The sequence below is a fragment of the Eleginops maclovinus genome, chromosome 5 (genome assembly GCF_036324505.1).
Source record: "Eleginops maclovinus isolate JMC-PN-2008 ecotype Puerto Natales chromosome 5, JC_Emac_rtc_rv5, whole genome shotgun sequence".
Classification (NCBI taxonomy): Eukaryota; Metazoa; Chordata; class Actinopteri; order Perciformes; family Eleginopidae; genus Eleginops; species Eleginops maclovinus.
In genome coordinates, this window is record NC_086353.1 from 28,388,767 (window position 1) to 28,408,947 (window position 20,181).

General features: G+C 42.6%; 1 protein-coding gene across 1 annotated transcript in view; it reads left to right on the forward strand.

Moving 5' to 3' along the window:
* The window catches only part of tmem132a (transmembrane protein 132A), a 71,720-nt gene extending 56,739 nt beyond the window's left edge, over nucleotides 1-14,981 (forward strand). The window contains 7 exon segments of the mRNA XM_063884327.1: nucleotides 3,356-3,508; nucleotides 4,787-4,982; nucleotides 5,101-5,244; nucleotides 6,983-7,185; nucleotides 12,572-12,791; nucleotides 12,874-13,065; nucleotides 13,442-14,981. Coding sequence (XP_063740397.1) covers nucleotides 3,356-3,508; nucleotides 4,787-4,982; nucleotides 5,101-5,244; nucleotides 6,983-7,185; nucleotides 12,572-12,791; nucleotides 12,874-13,065; nucleotides 13,442-14,380 — 2,047 coding nt within the window. The 3' untranslated portion in view covers nucleotides 14,381-14,981.
* The last annotated feature ends 5,200 nt before the right edge of the window (nucleotides 14,982-20,181 follow it).

Here is a 20,181-nt window from a genome sequence, read left to right on the forward strand (position 1 = left end):
AAAATCCAGCTTTGTTAAAAAAACAGCACAGCGTCGGCTCTGGAACCTTACTTCTTGATAGGGGTTGGACTCTATTCTTCTCGGGAGTTGCCCAAGGTGTGAGGCGCCGAGCGGATGTGGGGATACTCACAAGCCCCCGGTTGAGTGCCGCTTTGTTGGAGTTTACACCAGTGTATGAGAGGGTCGCCTCCATACGCCGGCGGGTTATGAGGAAAAACTCTAACTGTTGTGTGTGCTTATGCACCAAACAGCAGTTCAGAGTATTCGGCCTTCATGGAGACCCTGAAAAGAGTCCTGTATGGGGCTCCCAAAGGGGACTCCTTATTCTTGCTGGGAGACTTCAACGCACACGTTGGCAATGATGGAGACACTTGGAGGGGCGTGATTGGGAGGAACGGCCCCCCCGATCTGAACTGGAGTGGTGGTTTGTTACTGGACTTCTGTGCTAGTCATGGATTGGCCATAACAAACACCATGTTCGAACATAAGGATGCTCGTAAGTGTGGTACCAGAGCACCCTAGGCAGAAGGTCCATGATTGATTTTGTTATCGTATCATCGGACCTGAGGCCACATGTTTTGGACACTCGGGTGAAGAGAGGGGCGGAGTTGTCAACTGATCACCATCTGGTGGTGAGTTGGGTCGAGTGGCAGGGGAAGCCTCTGGACAGACCTGGTAAGCCCAAACATGTAGTGAGGGTGAACTGGGAACGTCTGGAGGAATCCCAAGTCCAGGAGGCCTTCAACTCACACCTCTGGCAGAGCTTTTCAGGCATCCCTGTGGAGGCTGGGGACATTGAACCAGAGTGGGTGATGTTCAAAGCCTCTATTGCTGAAGCTGCGGCGGGGAGCTGTGGTCTCAAGGTCTTAGGTGCCTCAAGGGGCGGTAACCCTCGAACCTCCCGGTGGACACCGGTGGTCAGGGAAGCCGTCCGACTGAAGAAGAAGGCCTTCCGGGATATGTTATCCCTGGGTACTCCTGACGCAGTTGCAAGGTATCGACAGGCCTGAAGGGCAGCAGCCTCAGCCGTGGCCGAGGCAAAGCAGCGGGTGGGAGAGAAGTTTGGAGAAGCCATGGAGAGGGACTTTCGGTGAGCACCAAAGTTGTTCGGGAAAACCGTCCGGCACCTCAGGAGGGGGAAGCAGGGAACCATCCAAGCTGTGTACAGTTAGGATGGGACGCTGTTGACCTCAACTGATAGGGTGTTAGGGTGGTGGAAGGAGCACTTTGAGGAACTCCTGAACCCGACAGCTCCGCCCTCTATGTTAGAGGCGGAGCTTGAGTATGAAAAGGGATCAACTCCAATCTCACGGGGGGAAGTCACTGATGTAGTTAAACAGCTCCACAGTGGCAAAGCCCTGGGAGTGGATGAGATCCGCCCAGAAATGCTGAAGGCTTTGGGTGTTGAGGGACTGTCATGGTTGACACGTCTCATCAACATTGCGTGGAAGTCGGAAACAGTACCGAAGGAGTGGCAGACCTGGGTGGTTGTTCCCATTTTTAAAAAGGGGGATCAGAGCGCCTGGGAGTACGCTCATCCGGTCTACATGTGCTTTGTGGATTTGGAGAAGGCGTATGACCAGGTTCCCAGGGAGATACTGTGGGAGGTGCTGTGGGAGTATGGGTCGAGGGGGTCTCTACTCAGGGCCATCCAATTTCTGTACACTCAAAGCGAGAGCTGTGTCCGGCTCCTCGGTAGCCCGTCGGACCGATTTCCGGTGAGGGTTGGCCTCTGCCAGGGCTGCGCTTTGTCACCAATCCTGTTTGAGATATTCATGGACAGGATTTTGAGGCGTAGTCGTGGGGGAGGGGGTCTGCAGTTCGGTGGGCTAGGGATTGCACCTCTGCTTTTTGCAGATGATGTGGTCCTGATGGCTTCAATCGGTCTGTGACCTTCAGCAACTCACTGGATCGGTTCGCGGCCTAGTGTGAAGCGGCTGGGATGAGGATCAGCACCTCCAAATCTGAGGCCATGGTTTTTCAACAGGAAACCGATGGACTGTCCACTCCAGGTAGGGAATGAAGCCTTACCCCAAGTGAAAGAGTTCAAGTATCTCAGGGTCTTGTTCATGAGTGAGGGAACAATGGAGCGTGAGATGGGCCAGAGAATCGAAATAGCGGGAGCGGTACTGCAGTCGCTTTACCGCACCGTTGTGACGAAAAGAGAGCTGAGCCAGAAGGCAAAGCTCTCTGTTTACCAGGCCATCTTCGTTCCTACCCTCACCTATGGTCATGAAGGATGGGTCATGACCAAAAAAAACGATGTCGCGGATACAAGCGGCCGAAATGGGATTTCTCCGCAGGGTGGCTGGCATCTCCCTTATGGATAAGGTGAGAAGTTCAGTCATCCGGGAGGGACTCGGAGTAGAACCGCTGCTCCTTCGTGTTGAAAGGAGCCCGTTGAGGTGATTCGGGCACCTAGTGAGGATGCCACCTGGGCGCCTCCCTAGGGAGGTGTTCCAGGCACGTCCAGCTGGGAAGAGACTGAGGGGTAGACCTAAGACCAGGTGGAGGGATAATATCTCTTCGCTGGCCTGGGAGCGCCTTGGAATCCCCCAGTCAGAGCTGGTTGATGTGGCCAGGGAAAGGAAAGTTTGGGCTCTCTGCTGGAGCTGTTACCTCCGCGACCCTGACGGAAAAGAGGGAGAAGATGGATGGATGGATGGATGGATGGATGGATGGATGGATGGATGGATGGACCTTTTATGATATAAGTAATTGCTATGTAATAAGCAATTAGAGGCTGGTATGTTAGAGCCATTTTAGTTTAGAACATTTAGATATAGATTTATTTTTGTGAGCCACAATACTGTTTAGAATATTATTAAATAAGTTAGTTAATAATCTATTTGTGTGCGCATGTCTGTGTGCCCTTATATATCGGGGCAATTAGACACAGCTTGGTGACTTTAGACGGGATGAGGTATAATCTTTTTGACTGTGCTCTTTTTGTGATAGTTTTGAAACGGAGAGATACTGTACCTTCTTATTTGACGTTAAAACAAGAAAGTCTATGTTCGTTTGTGTCCCGGATCACCCAATAAACCTGATTCACCAACTCGACGATCTCAGCATATGTAATTTGGCAACAAAGAGAGGCGCGTCATGAACCCCGACATCTTGAAAGTGGCTTTTTAATTTTTAAAGGAAAGGACTAAAACGCCACGACAGTTAATATCCTACAAATGATTTAATATTTGGTATTTTTGTTCAGGACTGAAGTTACTTAAAACATTTAACCCCAAAAAGTGGTGGAAAAAATATGTTAATATCATGTTTTTATCAAAGCTGTTATAGAGATTAGCTCCCTGATAACAGGGAGCTAATCTTACACAGATAATGTTTGTGTGTTTAGGCTAAAGATAAAGAAGGGCTTGGTGTCAATGGTGGCCCAGAGAACTTTGACCACTGACCTGTTCACAGCGACTCTGGAGAGGAGCAGAGACTCCAAACATGACATTGTGTCCATCCTCTGCCACAAACAAAGCACAGCCAAGCACACACTCGAGTAAGTGAAGAACTTGATTCCACCTCAGCTCAGTGTTTCCATAAATCATTACAGTAACAGGCTAATGGATTGAGTTCCTTGAGCTCATCATGTTATACATCAAAACACCACCTCCAACTGTAGTGATAGCTTTTGCAAACTAAAAGATATAGGAATACAGTAGCCAGCTAAAACATTTTCAACACATTTTACAACTCCAACAGACAACCTCGGTTTAAACAAAGACATTTGTAGGACATTTATTCCCCTAAGTTACATTTATTTGTAGCTCAGCAAATGTTTTAACCTTATGTTTCAGTATACTTGAGGAATCTGGCATAGAATCCACTTCACTTCACTGGTCAACTTTGGTCAGGTTTTGAGAAAGAGCCAGGGTTTGAACTTTTCTCTCAGCTCTCTTTGGCATACTTCAAACAACCTCAATCATAATGTTGCCAATCATATATATATATATATAAAAAAACATTAGTAAACCTCAATCATAATGTTGCCAATCATATATATATATATATTTATGATTGGTAACATTATGATTGAGGTTGTTTTAAAATAGTTCTGTTTATCAGTATAATGTTTACTTGTATATGAAATGTGGTATGATTCCTTTATTGGATTCCCTGGGTCATTGGTGGAGCAGATTGCAACACGCCTGTCTCTGAAGCCTTAAGGAAACATGAGGGGGATTATTTTCTTTTGTGTGAAGTGTAGGGGAGCTTGCTGTGCTTTAGTCTTTGTCATTGTTTTACCTGTTATATTATGGTAATATTCAGACTTTAAAATGTACACAGTATATACACAGCCGTCCTGATTTGAACCAATTAGTCTTTCAGTATTCTATCCCAGATAGTCATTTGATTTGACACAAAGAGCCGATGAATGAAACCTGGCCTAACAAAGAAAGATTAGAAACAGTGGCATGATACCCATTATCATTGATTGGGCAAAGAACGAAGAAAGAAAGAAAGTCTGCCTTTGTTGAACATGCTTCTTAAATTGATTGTCCTTTTCATTTTTGATTAATGCATGCACCTTTGGAGCAGTGTTGATTCTGAGTTGATATGCAAGGTGAAATTAGATAAAATAGGCTCAATGCTCTGATTTGATAAACGCTTACTATATGACTGCAATGGGCCGACAGCAAATATATGACTAAAACATTCCAGGTTTAGACATAAGAACATTTCAAAATGATGCATTCATATCAACACTTATGTTATACTCATGGTGTTTACCTGTATGTGCATATGGCAATTCAGTGTGTGATCTGTCGCCCTGCAGTCCCACCTTACTCCAACAGGTGGTGTGTCTGTCAGTTGACGGCTTGAGACAGAGCTTTGGTGTTGCAATGACGGTGTTTGCTAAGTGGTGGGTGGAGTACTCCGGACGCGTAAATCCCCTATCGCCACATGGGGCAGCAGTGACCATCTTCTCATTTGCTGATCGACACATCTTTAGCATCGCTCCCATCACAGAGGTACTAAATACTTTCTTTAATTTATTCATCAAAATCCAATGTTCACATTTCACATTTACCAATCTTGAAAGATGCATCCAATCCGATCTGATTAAACGTAATTTTTTCTGATCCTCAGAGTAACACAATCATCAACACAGCCATACTGACCAACCAGCCGGTGTCACTTCCTGTCATTGTGCTGGCCATAAACCTTGATGGGAAGGTGTCAGATGTCACCTCTGCAGTCACATGCCACTCTACCAACGAGAACACTGTCAAGGTGAAGCACACAGTCTAACAAGGTTCAAGGGTTTTTATTGTCTTGTGCACAGTAGCTAAAGTGTAGTTATGGCAATGAAAATCTTATGTCCCGAGCTCCGACAAAACAAGAAAATAAAAATAAAAACAAAAAATTGTGCTAAAATGAAACAGAGTAGGATAAATTAGAATAAAAATAGTTCAAGGTATTATGTTAGACCGGTCTATAAGTACTGCAGATGAAGTATATATATATTAGAAAACGAAATAAACACAATAAGCTAAATGATGCATGGAATGTTTGAAAGTGACGAAGTAAATGTAGGATTCTATGTACATGTGAATAGAATAACATGTACAACAAGAAATTGTAAGGTTAAATATTGTTCATTAAATACATGTATGTTAGTTCATTATGTTACCCAAAGGCAGAAGAATAACATAACTTTTGACATGTTTTGATCTCAACCAAACAAAGACTGTTTCCAGGATTCAGCTAGCACTCAGTAAATTGGATTTATGGACCCCACCCCCACCAAAAAAAAAAAAATATTGTATGAAAAGTACAACAACAAAATGAAGTCAGAACAACTAAGGAGAACTTAAGGTCCAACAACTAAGAAATGATCGAATCACAAACAGAATGAAAGGTCTAACAACCAAGTGAAAATACAATGATTGATGAACAGACCTGAAAACAGGTGATCTGTTAGCTGACAGCTGCTGCCTAACATTTCAAGTTAGGCAGCAGGGAAATGATTTGCTGTTAGACATCCTGACAAGGTGAAGTGTGTTGTCCAAAAGAGTGAAGGCCCAGGATCAGCTGATTCGAGGCAGCTGAAGAAGTGTGAGAGAGAGAGAGAGAATTGAGAATGAATAAACGTAGACATCAGCCGAAAAAGAACAGGAAGTAACCACTAAAGGGAACAGCAGAAGAACACAGACAGGAAGTAACCACTAAAGGGAACAGCAGACAAAGACAGACAGGAGCCGTGTTTCAATTCAACGGTAGATAGATTAATGCCTAATAATTTAATATTACATACAATTTTATTTATTTTCAAATATTTTCATACAATCATACGTATTGGGATTCATGTTGAGTAATACGTGTTTACCGGAGGGAGAGAGTGACAACAATAAGTTTCACTTTACTTTTTTATTTCAGTTCCAACCTAATGAAAAGTATATGTTTGACTGTTGTCCATGTTCATAAGGCCAGATAACAACAGTATTAGAGCGCAAGGTGCAAAGTATCTAGATGTGTTTACAGTAGTCTGCTCTACAGAGAATGTTAGTTTTCCCCCAGCAGACGCACATTAATAACATCCACTGGCGCATCACAAATACATCAGATTGCCCGGTCGTGTTTTCCTAAGTCCTTTTGAATTATCTTCACCAGTATTCCTTAACCCTGTGGCGTTTCACACAGAGGTCAAGGAATATTGGTTAAGAAAAGACGATAGGAGCTGATTTTTGGAATACTCTACCGCAACCCAGGAGACGACAGACAAGAAGTAAACACTAAAGGGAACAGTGTCTTGGCTCTTGTTAATCAAGAGCTGCTTACCCATTAGCGGTTCATTTTGCAATAACAACTAATTCTGCAAATTATCCCTTACTTAGAACAGAACTGAAATAAATCCATCTTCTCTAATGTTTTACTCAAATTATAAACATACTATTGTAATGTCCTTTAATTGCCAGTGTAATTGGACTCTTCTCCTCTTGTTTTTTGTTTGTCTCACTTGGAACCACAGGTTTCCAGCGATTGCTCAACCCTCTTTGTGGATGGCAGCGAATCAGGGTTGGGTGACACCTGTGCAGAGGTGGAGTTTCTTCTGGGTGCGCTCCGTGGCTCTTTGTGTTTGGAGGTGTGGGCTCCTTCAGTGCCCCTTCGGGTGTCTTTGGCAGATCCCATTCTCAATGTCATTGAGGGCTGGAACCACTTCACAGAAGAAGGGTAGGAGAAATTCCCAATTGGTCTTCATTGATTGTACTGGATTGGATCAATCATAAGACTGTAGCACTTCAAAGAGCTTAAAGGTTTCCTGTTATGCTATCTTTGGACAATATATTGTAGGGCCATATACAAATAGATCAGCATCGCTGACTGTATATGGGGGACGATAGGTTGGGACGTGTCACGTGGGCGGGACATTGCCAGGAATTCAATATAAATCCAGCACACATTTCGGTTATGACGTCATTCGGTTTTAGACTTTCTTTTAGAGTCTCTTTACACACCGGGGACACATTTATGTATGAAAGACAGGCAAAAAGTGCATTTTGCATAATTGGGGACCTTTAATATGTATCAGAATTGGAATACTCGAGTCCTGGACTTGGACCAGAGTGCCGTTGTTTGTGACTCATGAAAAACTCGGATGTACTCAAACCCAGGCTTGTGCAGCTGCGAGGCGAGTTCCCGTGCCGCGGTTGAAATGGCATGGGTACACACAAAATACGCCTCAACTCTGGCCATCTTGTTACGTTGATTTAAAAGGGAATGCTCATTCTCATCTCAGAATATGGCTGGAACATTATGTGAAACCTTTTATGTCTGGTTGGTCCTGTGGTTTTCAAATATTTTCCTGTTCTTTAATGATTATTCATTTCTTAGAGACCCAAAAATTAAATGTAGCTGTGGTTATGTCAATAGACCACGTTAATACAGTGATGTATAGACTAACTGTTATTTTACAAAGATAAAAAATTGTTATTGCCGATATCAGGCTGAAAGCGCTCTTGGGTTGTGCCCTCTGGAGTTGTGCCCAATGTTTAGTATCATGTTTAGTATCTCGTCTACCTCTTCGCAGTGCCAGGCCCACCACAAAGACTGTTATAACATGGCCTGATAATGCACTCTCCAGACTACAGGACTGCTTCGAACAGACAGATTGCGACTTATTTGAACACCAGGAGCTGGAAACGTTCACAGGAACGGTACTGGACTATATCAAGTTCTGCATCGGAAATGTGACTGGGGACAAAAACATTCAGGTTTTCCCAAACCACAAACCCTGGATGACCAGCCAGGTCCGCAAAACTCCTCAGGGACCTCGACGCTGCCTTCAGGTCAGGTAACAGAGCTGTGTACAGGGCTGCTCGAGCTGACCTGAATAGAGGAATTAAAAAAGCCAAGGCGGACTATAAGAGGAGCATAGAATAGAATAACCTGGCTCTGAATACCAACAAAACCAAGGAGATCTTTGTCGACTTCAGGAAGTACAGCACCGACCTAGCCCCTCTTTACATCAACGGTGAGTGTGTGGAGAGGATCAACACCTTCTGGTTTCTCGGCGTCCTTATCTCCGCCGACATTTCCTGGTCAGAAAACATCAGAGCGGTCATCAAGAAGGCTCAGCTGCAGTTACACTTCCTGAGAGTTCTCAGGAAGCATAACCTGGACTCCAACCTGCTGCTGACCTTCTACCATTCATCCATCGAGAGCCTGCTGACATACTGTATTACAGTACGGTACGGCAGTTGCACCGTGGCAGACAGAGAGATGCTTCAGAGAGTAGTTAAGGCAGCACAGAAGATCATTGGCTGCCCTCTCTGCTGCCTCAGCAGTGGAAAAAACATCACCAAGGATAGCTTCCACCCTGGCTTTAAACTGTTTGACCTGTTGCCCTCAGGAAGGCGCTACAGGGGCATCAGAACAAGGACCAACAGACTCAGGAACAGTTTTTTCCCAAAAGCCATAACCACTCTGAACTCACACATGCACTCCACGGTCTAACCCCCCCAACCCCCGGACTTTCTTTTACCCACTACTCTGCAATATTTAATATTATCGATTCAATATTATCGATAATACTGTGGAATTCCACTACTGTACGATATTTCATAATGTGCAATAACCCACACTACACTGTATATAGCACCATATTTATATTTATTTTTTGTAACGTTACATGGCGCCTCTGTGCACCATACCTTACCCCTCTTACCCCCTTTTTTGCACTAATTGTTGTATGTCTTATATTGTTATATTTTATGTACCGTATTTTCCAGAATACAAGGCGCACCTTAATATTAGCCGCACAAGCTAAAATTAGGGGAAAATCCTGTTTTGTTCATACATTAGCCGCACCGGACTAAAAGCCGTAGGTGTTTTAATGTTTGATTACCATATGTAAGAGAATATGCACAAAGGGGATTGTCAGGAAAGAGATGGCTGTTTGGGAACACATCCCTTTTATTAACATTTTGAAAAACAAGTTAACGGTACATATTTGCATAACTTTTTACGTATATGTACAAGTACCGGTAATTACAAGTACGAAACATGTACTGTGCTGTTCAAACGAGTAACAAATGTACTGTATAACAATAACCTACAGCACACCAGAAAAATATAATCGGCCTACCTTTTGGGCTAAGGTGCAGTTACACGGCTTTAACAAGAAGAAAAGACAGTCATTCATCGCCATCTTTGTCTTCTTCCTGCGCACTAAAACCACCAGAGTCCTCTTCTTCAGTGTCGGAAACGAACAGGCTCAGGGTGGCTTCGTCATCCACTCTCCCAGTCTCTCTTTCGTTGTCGCTTTCAAAACCAAAGAACTCCTCGTTGTCAGTGTCGGAATCGAACACCCTCTGAAGGGCCGTGGCAGTGTCCTTCGAAATCCGTTGGTGATCGTGGATGTTTTGACACTTCTCCACGCTGTCAGGATCCACTGGCAGACTTGGGCAAAACTTGCTTTTCGCATGCAATCAGTTTTGGTGAATGATTTATCGCCGCTCGTCATCCACGCCTCCCACTGAACGCAACGAAGGCACAATTCAAACTGATGTAGAGTGTCTGCAGTTGCTTCGTTGTGCCTCCAGGAATCACAGCTAGAATCGAGTTTGTGCTCTTAATGGCTGCTTTCACAGAATCTGTTATATGGGCCCTCATGCTGTCCAAAACGAGCAATGCTTTTTTTTGGCGAAAGAACCCTCCAGGTCGCTTCCCATAGCACTCTTGCACCCACTCCATCATTACGCTTTCCATCATCCACCCTTTCTTGTTGACTTTAACAGAGATGCCGCTCGGGATCTCTTCTCTTGGCATAGTCATCCGCTGAAAAATCACCATTGGCGGAAGTTTTAACCCGGATGCTGTGCAGCCCAGAACACAAGTGAAATTCGTTCTCTCATGGCCAGTGGTTCTCACCGTGATGGATGATTCACCTTGCTTGTTAACAGTCCTAGTGAGAGGCAGGTCAAAGTCGGGAGGGAGTTGCTGACACACAGTCGTCCGCGCCCTGATGGACAGTCCTTTTCGTTTCATAAATCTGTGACACCAGGATGGTCCACCTCTGAAATTTTCTATCTTCATTTCGGTGGCGACTGTTTTGGCTTTCAGTCGGATCTGCACAGTTGAAACACCTCGCCCGTTTGCTCTCTGTGTGTTCACCCAGTCTTCAATAAAGTCTTCAAGTTTGGGCCATCTGCTTTTATTACCTCTGAAAGCTTTTTTCGTCTTTTTGGACTGAGCCAGTTCTTCACGCTGGCGTCTCCAACGTCTCACCATTGATTCGTTTATACCAAGGGTACGTGCAGCAGCTCTATTTCCCTCATTGAGAGCCAAATCGACTGCCTTTAATTTAAAAGCTGCATCATATGCATTTCTTTTGTTTGCCATAATGAGGGTTTGTGAATGAAAGCTTCCTTTGCTCCTGTAATACTCGTCTTGCTCTTGCTAATCAAGTCTCTTTTTCGCGCTAATTCGTACGGCACTACTTTGCCTGGCGGTCGGACATGTGACCAACATACCACTCTTTTCCCCCGTGACTGTGTGTCTGATCACATGCCCTTCCGCCAGGCAAAGTAGTGCCGTACAACAGCGGAACAAACCAAAACAAAACCTCTTACGATATCACAAAAATCATGAAAAATCCATAGAAAAGCCGCACAGGACTATAAACCGCAGGGTTCAAAGCTTGTGCAAAAAGTAGCAGCTTAAATTACGGTACATGTTTGCACTGCAAAAACAGTTGCTTTTAATCTCATTGTACATGTGTATATTGGCAATAAAAGGCATTCAATTCAATTCAATAACATGTTTGATATTTTAAAGTATCTTTTTTAAATCCAGCAGTTTAGCTGCATCAATGTTTACAAGCCTTTTTCGGTGCATTGCTTCATTCCTTTGTGTATAACTGTCACCTTTGACTGAAATAGTGTGGAACCATTGGCAGAAAATGTTTTGCCCACTCAGGTTTATATGCGTGAGCATGATCCCCCTTGTATGCTTGCACAGGAGAGATGGTGGGGACCCACTCTTAGAAAAACTGTTCAGGCTACAAGCTTTATGTTGTGTCTTGGTAGCTTGATTTCCCCTCCTTGGTTGTCCCTCCCCTTGACCTGATTAACTGCCCCGCCCTTATTATTTACACCTGTGTTCACCTTGTATATTTAAGCTGTGTTTGTCTCTGTGCCCAGGGCCAGATCGTTTTGAGTTTTCACCACGCTAGTGTGCGTTATGCTTAGACTTTTGTGACTATGGAATATTACCTCTAGTAAAAAACCTTTTTTGGGAAACTCCTTTTGTGTCGAGTCGTGCATTTGGGTTTAATCATTTTATTGTGCCCCAGACGTAACACTTTACTAATAGTCAGAGATTCAAAATGCAGATATGTTCAGAAGAAGCACTTACAAGGTCTAATCTTCTTAAGCGGCCAACGAGTTCTCACTATATCTCTTTTCAAGATACAGACACAGGTCGGTTCTTTGAAACGGGCGTTTATTCTTGGCATTAAGCTTGTGGTCTCCCTCTTCCGTTACGCTGTGAGAACTACACCAACAGACAAGATAAGAACATAGCCCAAATATAAGCATAGTGTGCTTACAAATACAAATATAGTAAAGAAAATAAGACATGGCTCTAACAAAAAACAATACCTCGTTGGCCGCTTGTTGTGAAAGAACATTCAACCTTAAAAGTGCCTCTCCTGCTCAAATATTTGCGTCAACGCTACAGTAGAGCTTCAATGAGGACGTCTACGCATGTTGAGTTTCACAGTACCTCAACAAAACACGCAGTACCAGTACATGATAAAGAAACATTAGTTCCAACCGACACTTACAAACCCCACGCATTAATAGTTTCTGTCTGCACTTTTGTGTAACATATAAAACAAACTATTTTAAACCATGTCATATTTTAACTATTTTGATATTACATGCAATAAACTATTTAATTATGAAACAAACTATATCTACGATAAGGGAACTTTGTTATGTAATTTCCCATATAACTTCTCTAATCAATTGGTGGCATGATCCTATGCATCATTTTGTCACAGACACACAGAGGTTTGTTCAGGCTTTAGTTCCTCATGTGTGTCCTGTCTCCACAGGTGTGTGCCAGTGTATCAACGCTCCTCAGTCCAGGTTCTGACTCGGTTCACAGCTCAGGATTCTAATGGCAGAACCTCATACCTCCTTGGCTCATCTGATTGGTTTGTGGATGTTACAGAGCTGGTCCGCAATTGGCTAAGAGTAGAGGACCCTCGAGTGGCTTCCCTTGACAGCAACAACAACTTTATTGGTTTACGACCAGGAAAGACATCACTCCATGTATGATAACTGTATAGCAATTCAGTTGGGCATCCTCATTTATTGAGCACCATCATTACTCTCATCTCTCTTTTTATCTCAGGTCATCTCTGAGCAGTGGGATGGCATGCTTGGCGGATGTGACATCACTGTGACCTCTGAGCCGGTTACCCCCGGGGACCTGTCCGTGCAGTTGGTCAGTGGCATTGGCATGTCAGTCACAGCTAGCCCCACCCACCCTTCAATTGTCACAACAACAGTAACAGCCTTCAACATCCTATACAACCATCACCAGGTGAGAAAAGAAAAGTTAACGTGTTGGGTGCAGTTAATTTTCAATTTGAGTTAGTGCGTTATAACACTAATGAGTGCCTTTGTATTGCCAAAAAAAGAAAGAAAATTCCATTGCGATTGATTGCAATACATGTTGTTTCATTGTCCTCAATTCAATCAAGGACGTTTAGTAGGGATGAGCAGAATAATAAAGTATGCACTGATGATGAAGTCATTATTGGGTTATAGCTGTCTCTATAGCAGCCACATACAGAACTACCAGCTGGCCAATTGGCCAACTGTTATTCATGTATTAAAAACAATGTGAAACAGTTAAAAAGACATTGACTTCTGAGATCTAATAATCTCAACACCTTTAACCTGTTGTGTCTTTGCAGGAGGCTTCCATCAGCGTCTGGCTCCAGTTCAGTGACGACACTGCCTCCCTCCTCTCTTCTTTCAGTGACCTTCCCTTTTTCCTGCATCTCTCCTCATTGGCTGAGACTGTGGTTGTGGTGACACCCATTCCCAACCAACGCATCTTTGCCCAGGGCGATGGAGGCGGGCCTTTAATGCGTGCAGAACTTTTGGTTTCTACCTGTGCTGACACCCCAATCAACTCCAACTCTATCAGTGAAGGGGACAGGGATTGGATGGACAGCGGAGGAAGAGGGGGAACCAGGAAGCTGGCTAGAGGATCGGGTTGGATAAGAGTCAACCTAGACCTGGACTTCTTGCTGCCAGAAGGGGAAAGGGAAGAGGAAGACGATAAGTTCGGGCTTGACATGACAGACACGTTGGTTGAGTCGGACAGCGACATCTATGCAGTGAACTTTGACAGAGATGAAAATAAAAATGTTAGCAGTAACTACTATGAAAAGATCAATATTAAGAGAACTGATAAAAACTGGAATGGTGTGGGGAACAGAGGAATGGTCAGTCAGAATAATCTGGAAAAAGCTGTGCTCATGCCAAGCCTGGTGGAGGGCGTTGTGTACTTCTCCCCTAGCCAGGAAAGAGAAGGAGAGAACGAGGAAGGACAGGGAGGTGGAGAACTGGAGCTGGGTGTGGGGGCTGTTCTCTCTCTGCTCTGTCTCTCTGCTGTCCTGTTCCTGGCTAACTGTCTGCCCTGCGCCCTGCAGAACAGAAGGAGCACTTTGATGGAGGATAACAGGGAAGCAGAACTAGGGCGAGCTGAAGAGGAACAAGAGAGGGAAAAGATGGAAATAGAGAAAATGAAAAAAGATGAGAGAAAGAAGACAGAAGGTGGAGATAGGTTAAAACAATATGAAACGGACAATAAAGAGGATATTAAAGAAGTAGAGATCATTTGCTGATATACAGTATGTGCAGGTGTTCACAAGGAACATGAAAGAAGCATTTTTGTAACAGGGTGCTATCACCTTTTTGGTACAATAACTAAGGATGCAAAGAAAATGTACAATTCTTGGCTTGTACAGATGTTTTTTGTTATTGTTGTTTATTTAGTTATATTAATGTTAATTATCCCCTTTCTACGTCAGGAAAACAAGAAATCATAATAAAAAAAAAAACACTAGCAGACCCACCACTGCACCACTCTCCCACTCTCCAATTCTGGAATATAATGCAGAAAGAGAAGTACCCCAACCTCAAAGAATTTGACTGCACTTTTTGGATCAACATATTTGTGTGAGTCTGCCTTTTTACAAATGAAAATCATTAAGTCAAAATACAGATCCACCAGGACTGATGACCACCTTGCGGCCTGCTTACGGCTGGCACTCAGCTCCTACTGTCCGGACTTTGAGAGACTAGCTTCCTCCTCTCAGTGCCAGAAGTCCCACTAAGGTAGAGAACCACTTTTCCAACTTAAATTAGGCATTGTATTAATTGGGTTGTATGTTGTTGTGTTGTTACGGGCCAGTCCTAGGCCTACTTGTGCTTATTCTTTGCACGACGTACATTTACTTCAATAAATGCATTATTATTGGTAAAACTTGATCTTTGTGTCAGAAAATTGTGTTATATAGGTGCACAATTAATTGTGGCTACGCTATGGCTTTCGATATGGCTTGGTAGATCTCGACACACTATCAACTTTAAAAGTAGATCTTGGTTCAAAAAAGGTTGGGCACCCCTGCTCTAGACGGTTTGCGGTTTGTGATCTCTATACTCGACATTTATCTGGTACCCACAGTGGAAAGCTGAAATCACCTATTTGACACAGATAAAGACATATACAGTGGGGCAAAAAGTATTTAGTCAGCCACCAATTGTGCAAGTTCTCCCATTTAAAAAGATGAGAGAGGCCTGTAATTTTTATCATAGGTATACCTCAACTATGAGACTATGGGAAAAAAAATCCAGGAAATCACATTGTAGGATTTTTAATGAATTTATTTTCAAATTATTGTGGAAAATAAGTATTTGGTCAATAACAAAAGTTCATCTCAATACTTTGTTATATACCCTTTGTTGGCAATGACAGAGGTCAAACGTTTTCTGTAAGTCTTCACAAGGTTTCCACACTGTTGCTGGTATTTTGGCCCATTCCTCCATGCAGATCTCCTCTAAAGCAGTGATGTTTTGGGGCTGTCGCTGGGCAACACAGACTTTCAACTCCCTCCAAAGATTTTCTATGGAGTTGAGATCTGGAGACTGGCTAGGCCACTCCAGGACCTTGAAATGCTTCTTACGAAGCCACTCCTTTGTTGCCCTGGCGGTGTGTTTGGGATCATTGTCATGCTGAAAGACCCAGCCACGCTTCATCTTCAGTGCCCTTGCTGATGGAAGGAGGTTTTCACTCAAAATCTCACGATACATGGCCCCATTCATTCTTTCCTTTACACGGATCAGTCGTCCTGGTCCCTTTGCAGAAAAACAGCCCCAAAGCATGATGTTTCCACCCCCATGCTTCACAGTAGGTATGGTGTTCTTTGGAGGCAACTCTGCATTCTTTCTCCTCCAAACACGACGACTTGAGTTTTTACCAAAAAGTTCTATTTTGGTTTCATCTGACCATATGACATTCTCCCAATCCTCTTCTGGATCATCCAAATGCCCTCTAGCAAACTTCAGACGGGCCTGGACATGTACTGGCTTAAGCAGGGGGACACGTCTGGAACTGCAGGATTTAAGTCCCTGGCGGCGTAGTGTGTTACTGATGGTAGCCTCTGTTACTTTGGTCCCAGCTCTCTGCAGGTCATTCACTAGGTCCCCCCGTGTGGTTCTGGGATTTTTGCTCACCGTTCTTGTGATAACTTTGACCCACGGGGTGGGGTCTTGGGTTTGGAAAACCCCCAATCGAGGGGTTAGGTGGTCTTGTAGTCTTCCCTTTTTAATAATTGCTCCCCCGTTGATTTTTTCACACCCAAGGGTTACCTATTGCAGATTCGTTTCCCAGCAATTACAATTTTTCTCGGGTTTTTTTAATCTTTTTTCCATATAATTTTTTTATCCCTTTTTTTTTACATTTTTTAATATCTTCAAAAATGCCTTAATAATTTTTTTAACAAACCTCTTAAAAAATTCATTTTTTAAAAAATTTTTTTTTATAAAAATTATTTTACCGCATTTTCAAATTATTCATTAAAAATCTCAATTATTTCCTGGAATTTTCTTTTTTATTCTGTCTCCATTTAATTTTTTTTATATAAAAATAACCCCCTTTTTTTTAATTAAAACACCCTTCCTACAAAAACTTTTTTTCCCTTTTTTTTTATTATATTATTTAATAAATTCCAATAAATTTATCAAATTTCCCCAACTAACCAAACTTCTTTCTCGGTTTATTTTTATAATTTTTTCCCCAAAATTTAAAAAATTATTTCGAGAGGGGATGAATTTTAAAAAATTTTTCCTTCACCCTCCAAAAAATTACCTTTTTCTTTTTTAAACCCCATATTTAAAAACCTACATGAGCTTATTTCAAGGGGACTTTTCCCTTTAAATAACACCCGGACATTTTGTGTTCAATATTTTATGGGAAACTCCCCCCTAAAAAGGAAAAGCTTGTAGGAAAAAACCCGAGTTAAACCCAAGTACCCAACCCAAATTGTTTTGGTCAGGCTTCAACGCAAACCTAAAACAAAATTTTTGAATAATTATGCATCTAAAATTGGGCCCGGTGTAAAATAAATTGGGGTTGAGCCCTTTTTTTTCGCCAAATTCTTTAATGAAATTTGGGGTTTCAGAAAAAAAGGCCTTTAAAGAAGTAAGGAGCAAGGGGGGACCAATCGGGCCCCCGGACCCCCTTACATATTTCAGGGTGCTGAGCCCAAAAAAAACCCCCGGGAGGGTGAAATTTTGAGGTTTTGACCTTCTAATTTGCTATTAAAATGGCCCCCCAAATTGCCCTCTTGCCATTTAAATTGGGACCATTTCCCCCAAAGTTTTTTTTGAAGTAGGCAATCAAGAGGGGAAAATTAATTTTCTAAAACGTTTTAAAGTAAAGGGTTTTCAAAAAAGGATATAGTGGGGCTCAGTGCCTTTTTTTGTATTTTATATATGCAAAATACCAACTTTTAGGTGAAAATTTAAGCATTTTTGGTGTAAATTTTTTTAAGGCCGACATAAAATTTAAAAAAAAGTTACCTAAAAAACCCCTTTTTGATAGGACATATAAAAATGTACCCTTTATATGATAACAAAAAAAAAAAAATCCTTTGCAAGTTGTCTGAGATTTATGTTTTTTTTTTTTTTTTTTTTGCAAATTAAGATTTTTTTCCCTTTTAATTCTAAGCAAAAAAACCCCGGTAAATTGGGGAAAAAAAATATTCAAAAAGGGAGACCACCATAAAAACCGTCCCAAAGTTAAAATTTTAACCCAGTACATAGCATGGTCGCCCCATCGTTTGAGGCCCTTTGCCTGAGGTTTTTTAAAACGGGAAAGGGGGATCGTAACATTTTTCACACGTTTTGGAAAATTTTCCCTGTTTTTGTTTTTTTTTTAGAAAAAAAAATGTAAATTTCCCTAGTTTTGATTGGCTTTTTAAACCCCTATTTACCCCAAAATGATACTTTTACCCATAGGGGGGGGTCAAAATTGTGAAATTTCAATGTTTTTTAGAGGTTGCAACGGGGAAGAAAAAAGCAAACAGTTAGTTTAACAGTTTTGGGGGGGGAAAAAAAAAAGTAGCTAGTTTTTTTTTCTTCCATTTTGTCCCCAAAAGAGGGACCCCCTTTTTAAATAAAAGTTTATTTCTTAAAATTTCCCCCCCCAAAACCAAGCCGGTGGCAGCAAAAATCCCCCTATTTTCTAGCTAGCTAGTTTGTAACAACCCTTCATGGGGAAAAGGAAAGCTGGGGAGTGCCAGTGTATATTGCTGAGATGCACCACCCCCAGAAATGGTACTATTGATTTCCCCAAAGGGGCAACTTTGTTTTTGAGGGGCCCAAATCAAGGGATTCAACCAGGTCGATCCAGACAAGCAATGGAGGGGGTCAAGGGAACGGGGAAAAAAAAGGGGGGGGGGGTTTTTTTGGCATTACTAAGGCACCTTCGCCCTTTTCCCGTGGGACACTCTCCTAAAACTGAAATTTTCCCTGTAGAGAGAGGGCACCCTTTGAAAAGGGTTTTAAAACAACAACCCGAGAAAAAAATAAGTCACCCTTTAAGCTAAACCAAAACCCGTGGAAAAAAAGGACAACAGGCGAAATTTTGGTTTTTGGGGTTTTTTCTTCAAAAGGGTTCAAAAGGGGTTTGGGTTCAGTCTCCTAGGTATTGCAAAATTCGCCACGAAAAAACGTTGCCCAGGGCTATCCAAAGCTCATTTCTTTCTGCCAAAGGGCCTGGACAAGGAAAAAATGAAATTTATTTTTGAGAAAAGGGGTGATTGTTCCGAGGTCAAAAAAAACCCGAGGTCCCCAAACCCGGGAACCCCCAATTAAAAGAAAACTAAAACATTTTTCCCTTTCTGTATTTAGGGCCAAAAAACCTAAAATCAAAGAAAACAAAAACCCGTATAAAGGCTGACCGAAAAATTCTCAAACGCCCTTTTTACGGCCCTTTGGGGGGAGGTCGTTTCCGTTTTATTACAAACTGGGTTTTAAAAAACCCAGCTTCTGCCCGTTTTCCCCTATCCCCCCTTTCTGAAAGAATGGGACCCCTTCGCACTGGAAACAAGTCTGATTATAAATAAAATTTTTTCTGAAGACATTTGTTGTCCTTTAGGGTATTGAACTTCCGACATGTCATCTTGTTTTTTTCCCTATAGATGGACGGCCCCTTTTGGTTGCCCTTGGAAAGCAGACCCAAAACAGTAAAACATTTGGGGGGGTTTTGGCCGGGCCAAAATTTTTCAGGCTGTGTTTAAAGCAGGTTTTTACTATAAAGGGTTAGCTTGGTTTGACCGATACAGAGAAGAGACCATCCAAAGGGGGCTACCAGGGGCCGAAAGCACCAAAAACAGCTCAAAACCCAATTTGACGATTGTTGAGGGGGCGTGATGTGCCTCTTTCCCAAAAAATGGGCCCAAATTTTCCCGTCCCCCCTGACAACAAAGGATCTTTCCAAACTACTTTTTGAAGAAATATGTGCTCAGGGACCGGATGATAAAAAAAAAAGTAGTTGTGGTTTGGGTTAGAGCAAAAGAGAGGAGGTTTTGGGGGTCAAAAAGCAAACCCCCCAAAACCGAATTTAAAGGAAAAGCCCCACGAAGGGGCAGATTTCCCCATTGGGATTAATGCAGTGCACTGCCCGTTTAGGGTCAAAATAGTGTTCATCCCAGAGGGGCATGATGTATTTTTGATTCTGTTTCCCCTTTCCCCCCACGAAACATGTAAAAAACTCCCGGCTGTTGTTTCGGTTTCCACAAGGAAGCCCCAATATTAACAATTGTTTTTTGTTTTTAACAAAAAGCCCAAAAGGGTTCGCCCAAGCCTTGTAAGGGATTTATGCATAACTGGTTGTGAAAACCACATCATAAAATTTTCAAGTCACACCAAAAAATAATCATGGAAAGTCTGGAAAATGCCCCCATCAATTTTCCTCAGCCCAAACCCCGGAAGGGGGGATCTCAAGGGGGAGATCAAAGATTTTCAGAGGCTTTTGTCTGCAGAATATAGATGTGATTAAAAAAAAGACTCTGTTGAAGCAAACAAGGATATACTTTTCTCCCAGGAAGGAAAAGAAGGGAAGGCCCCCTACAAGCGAGCG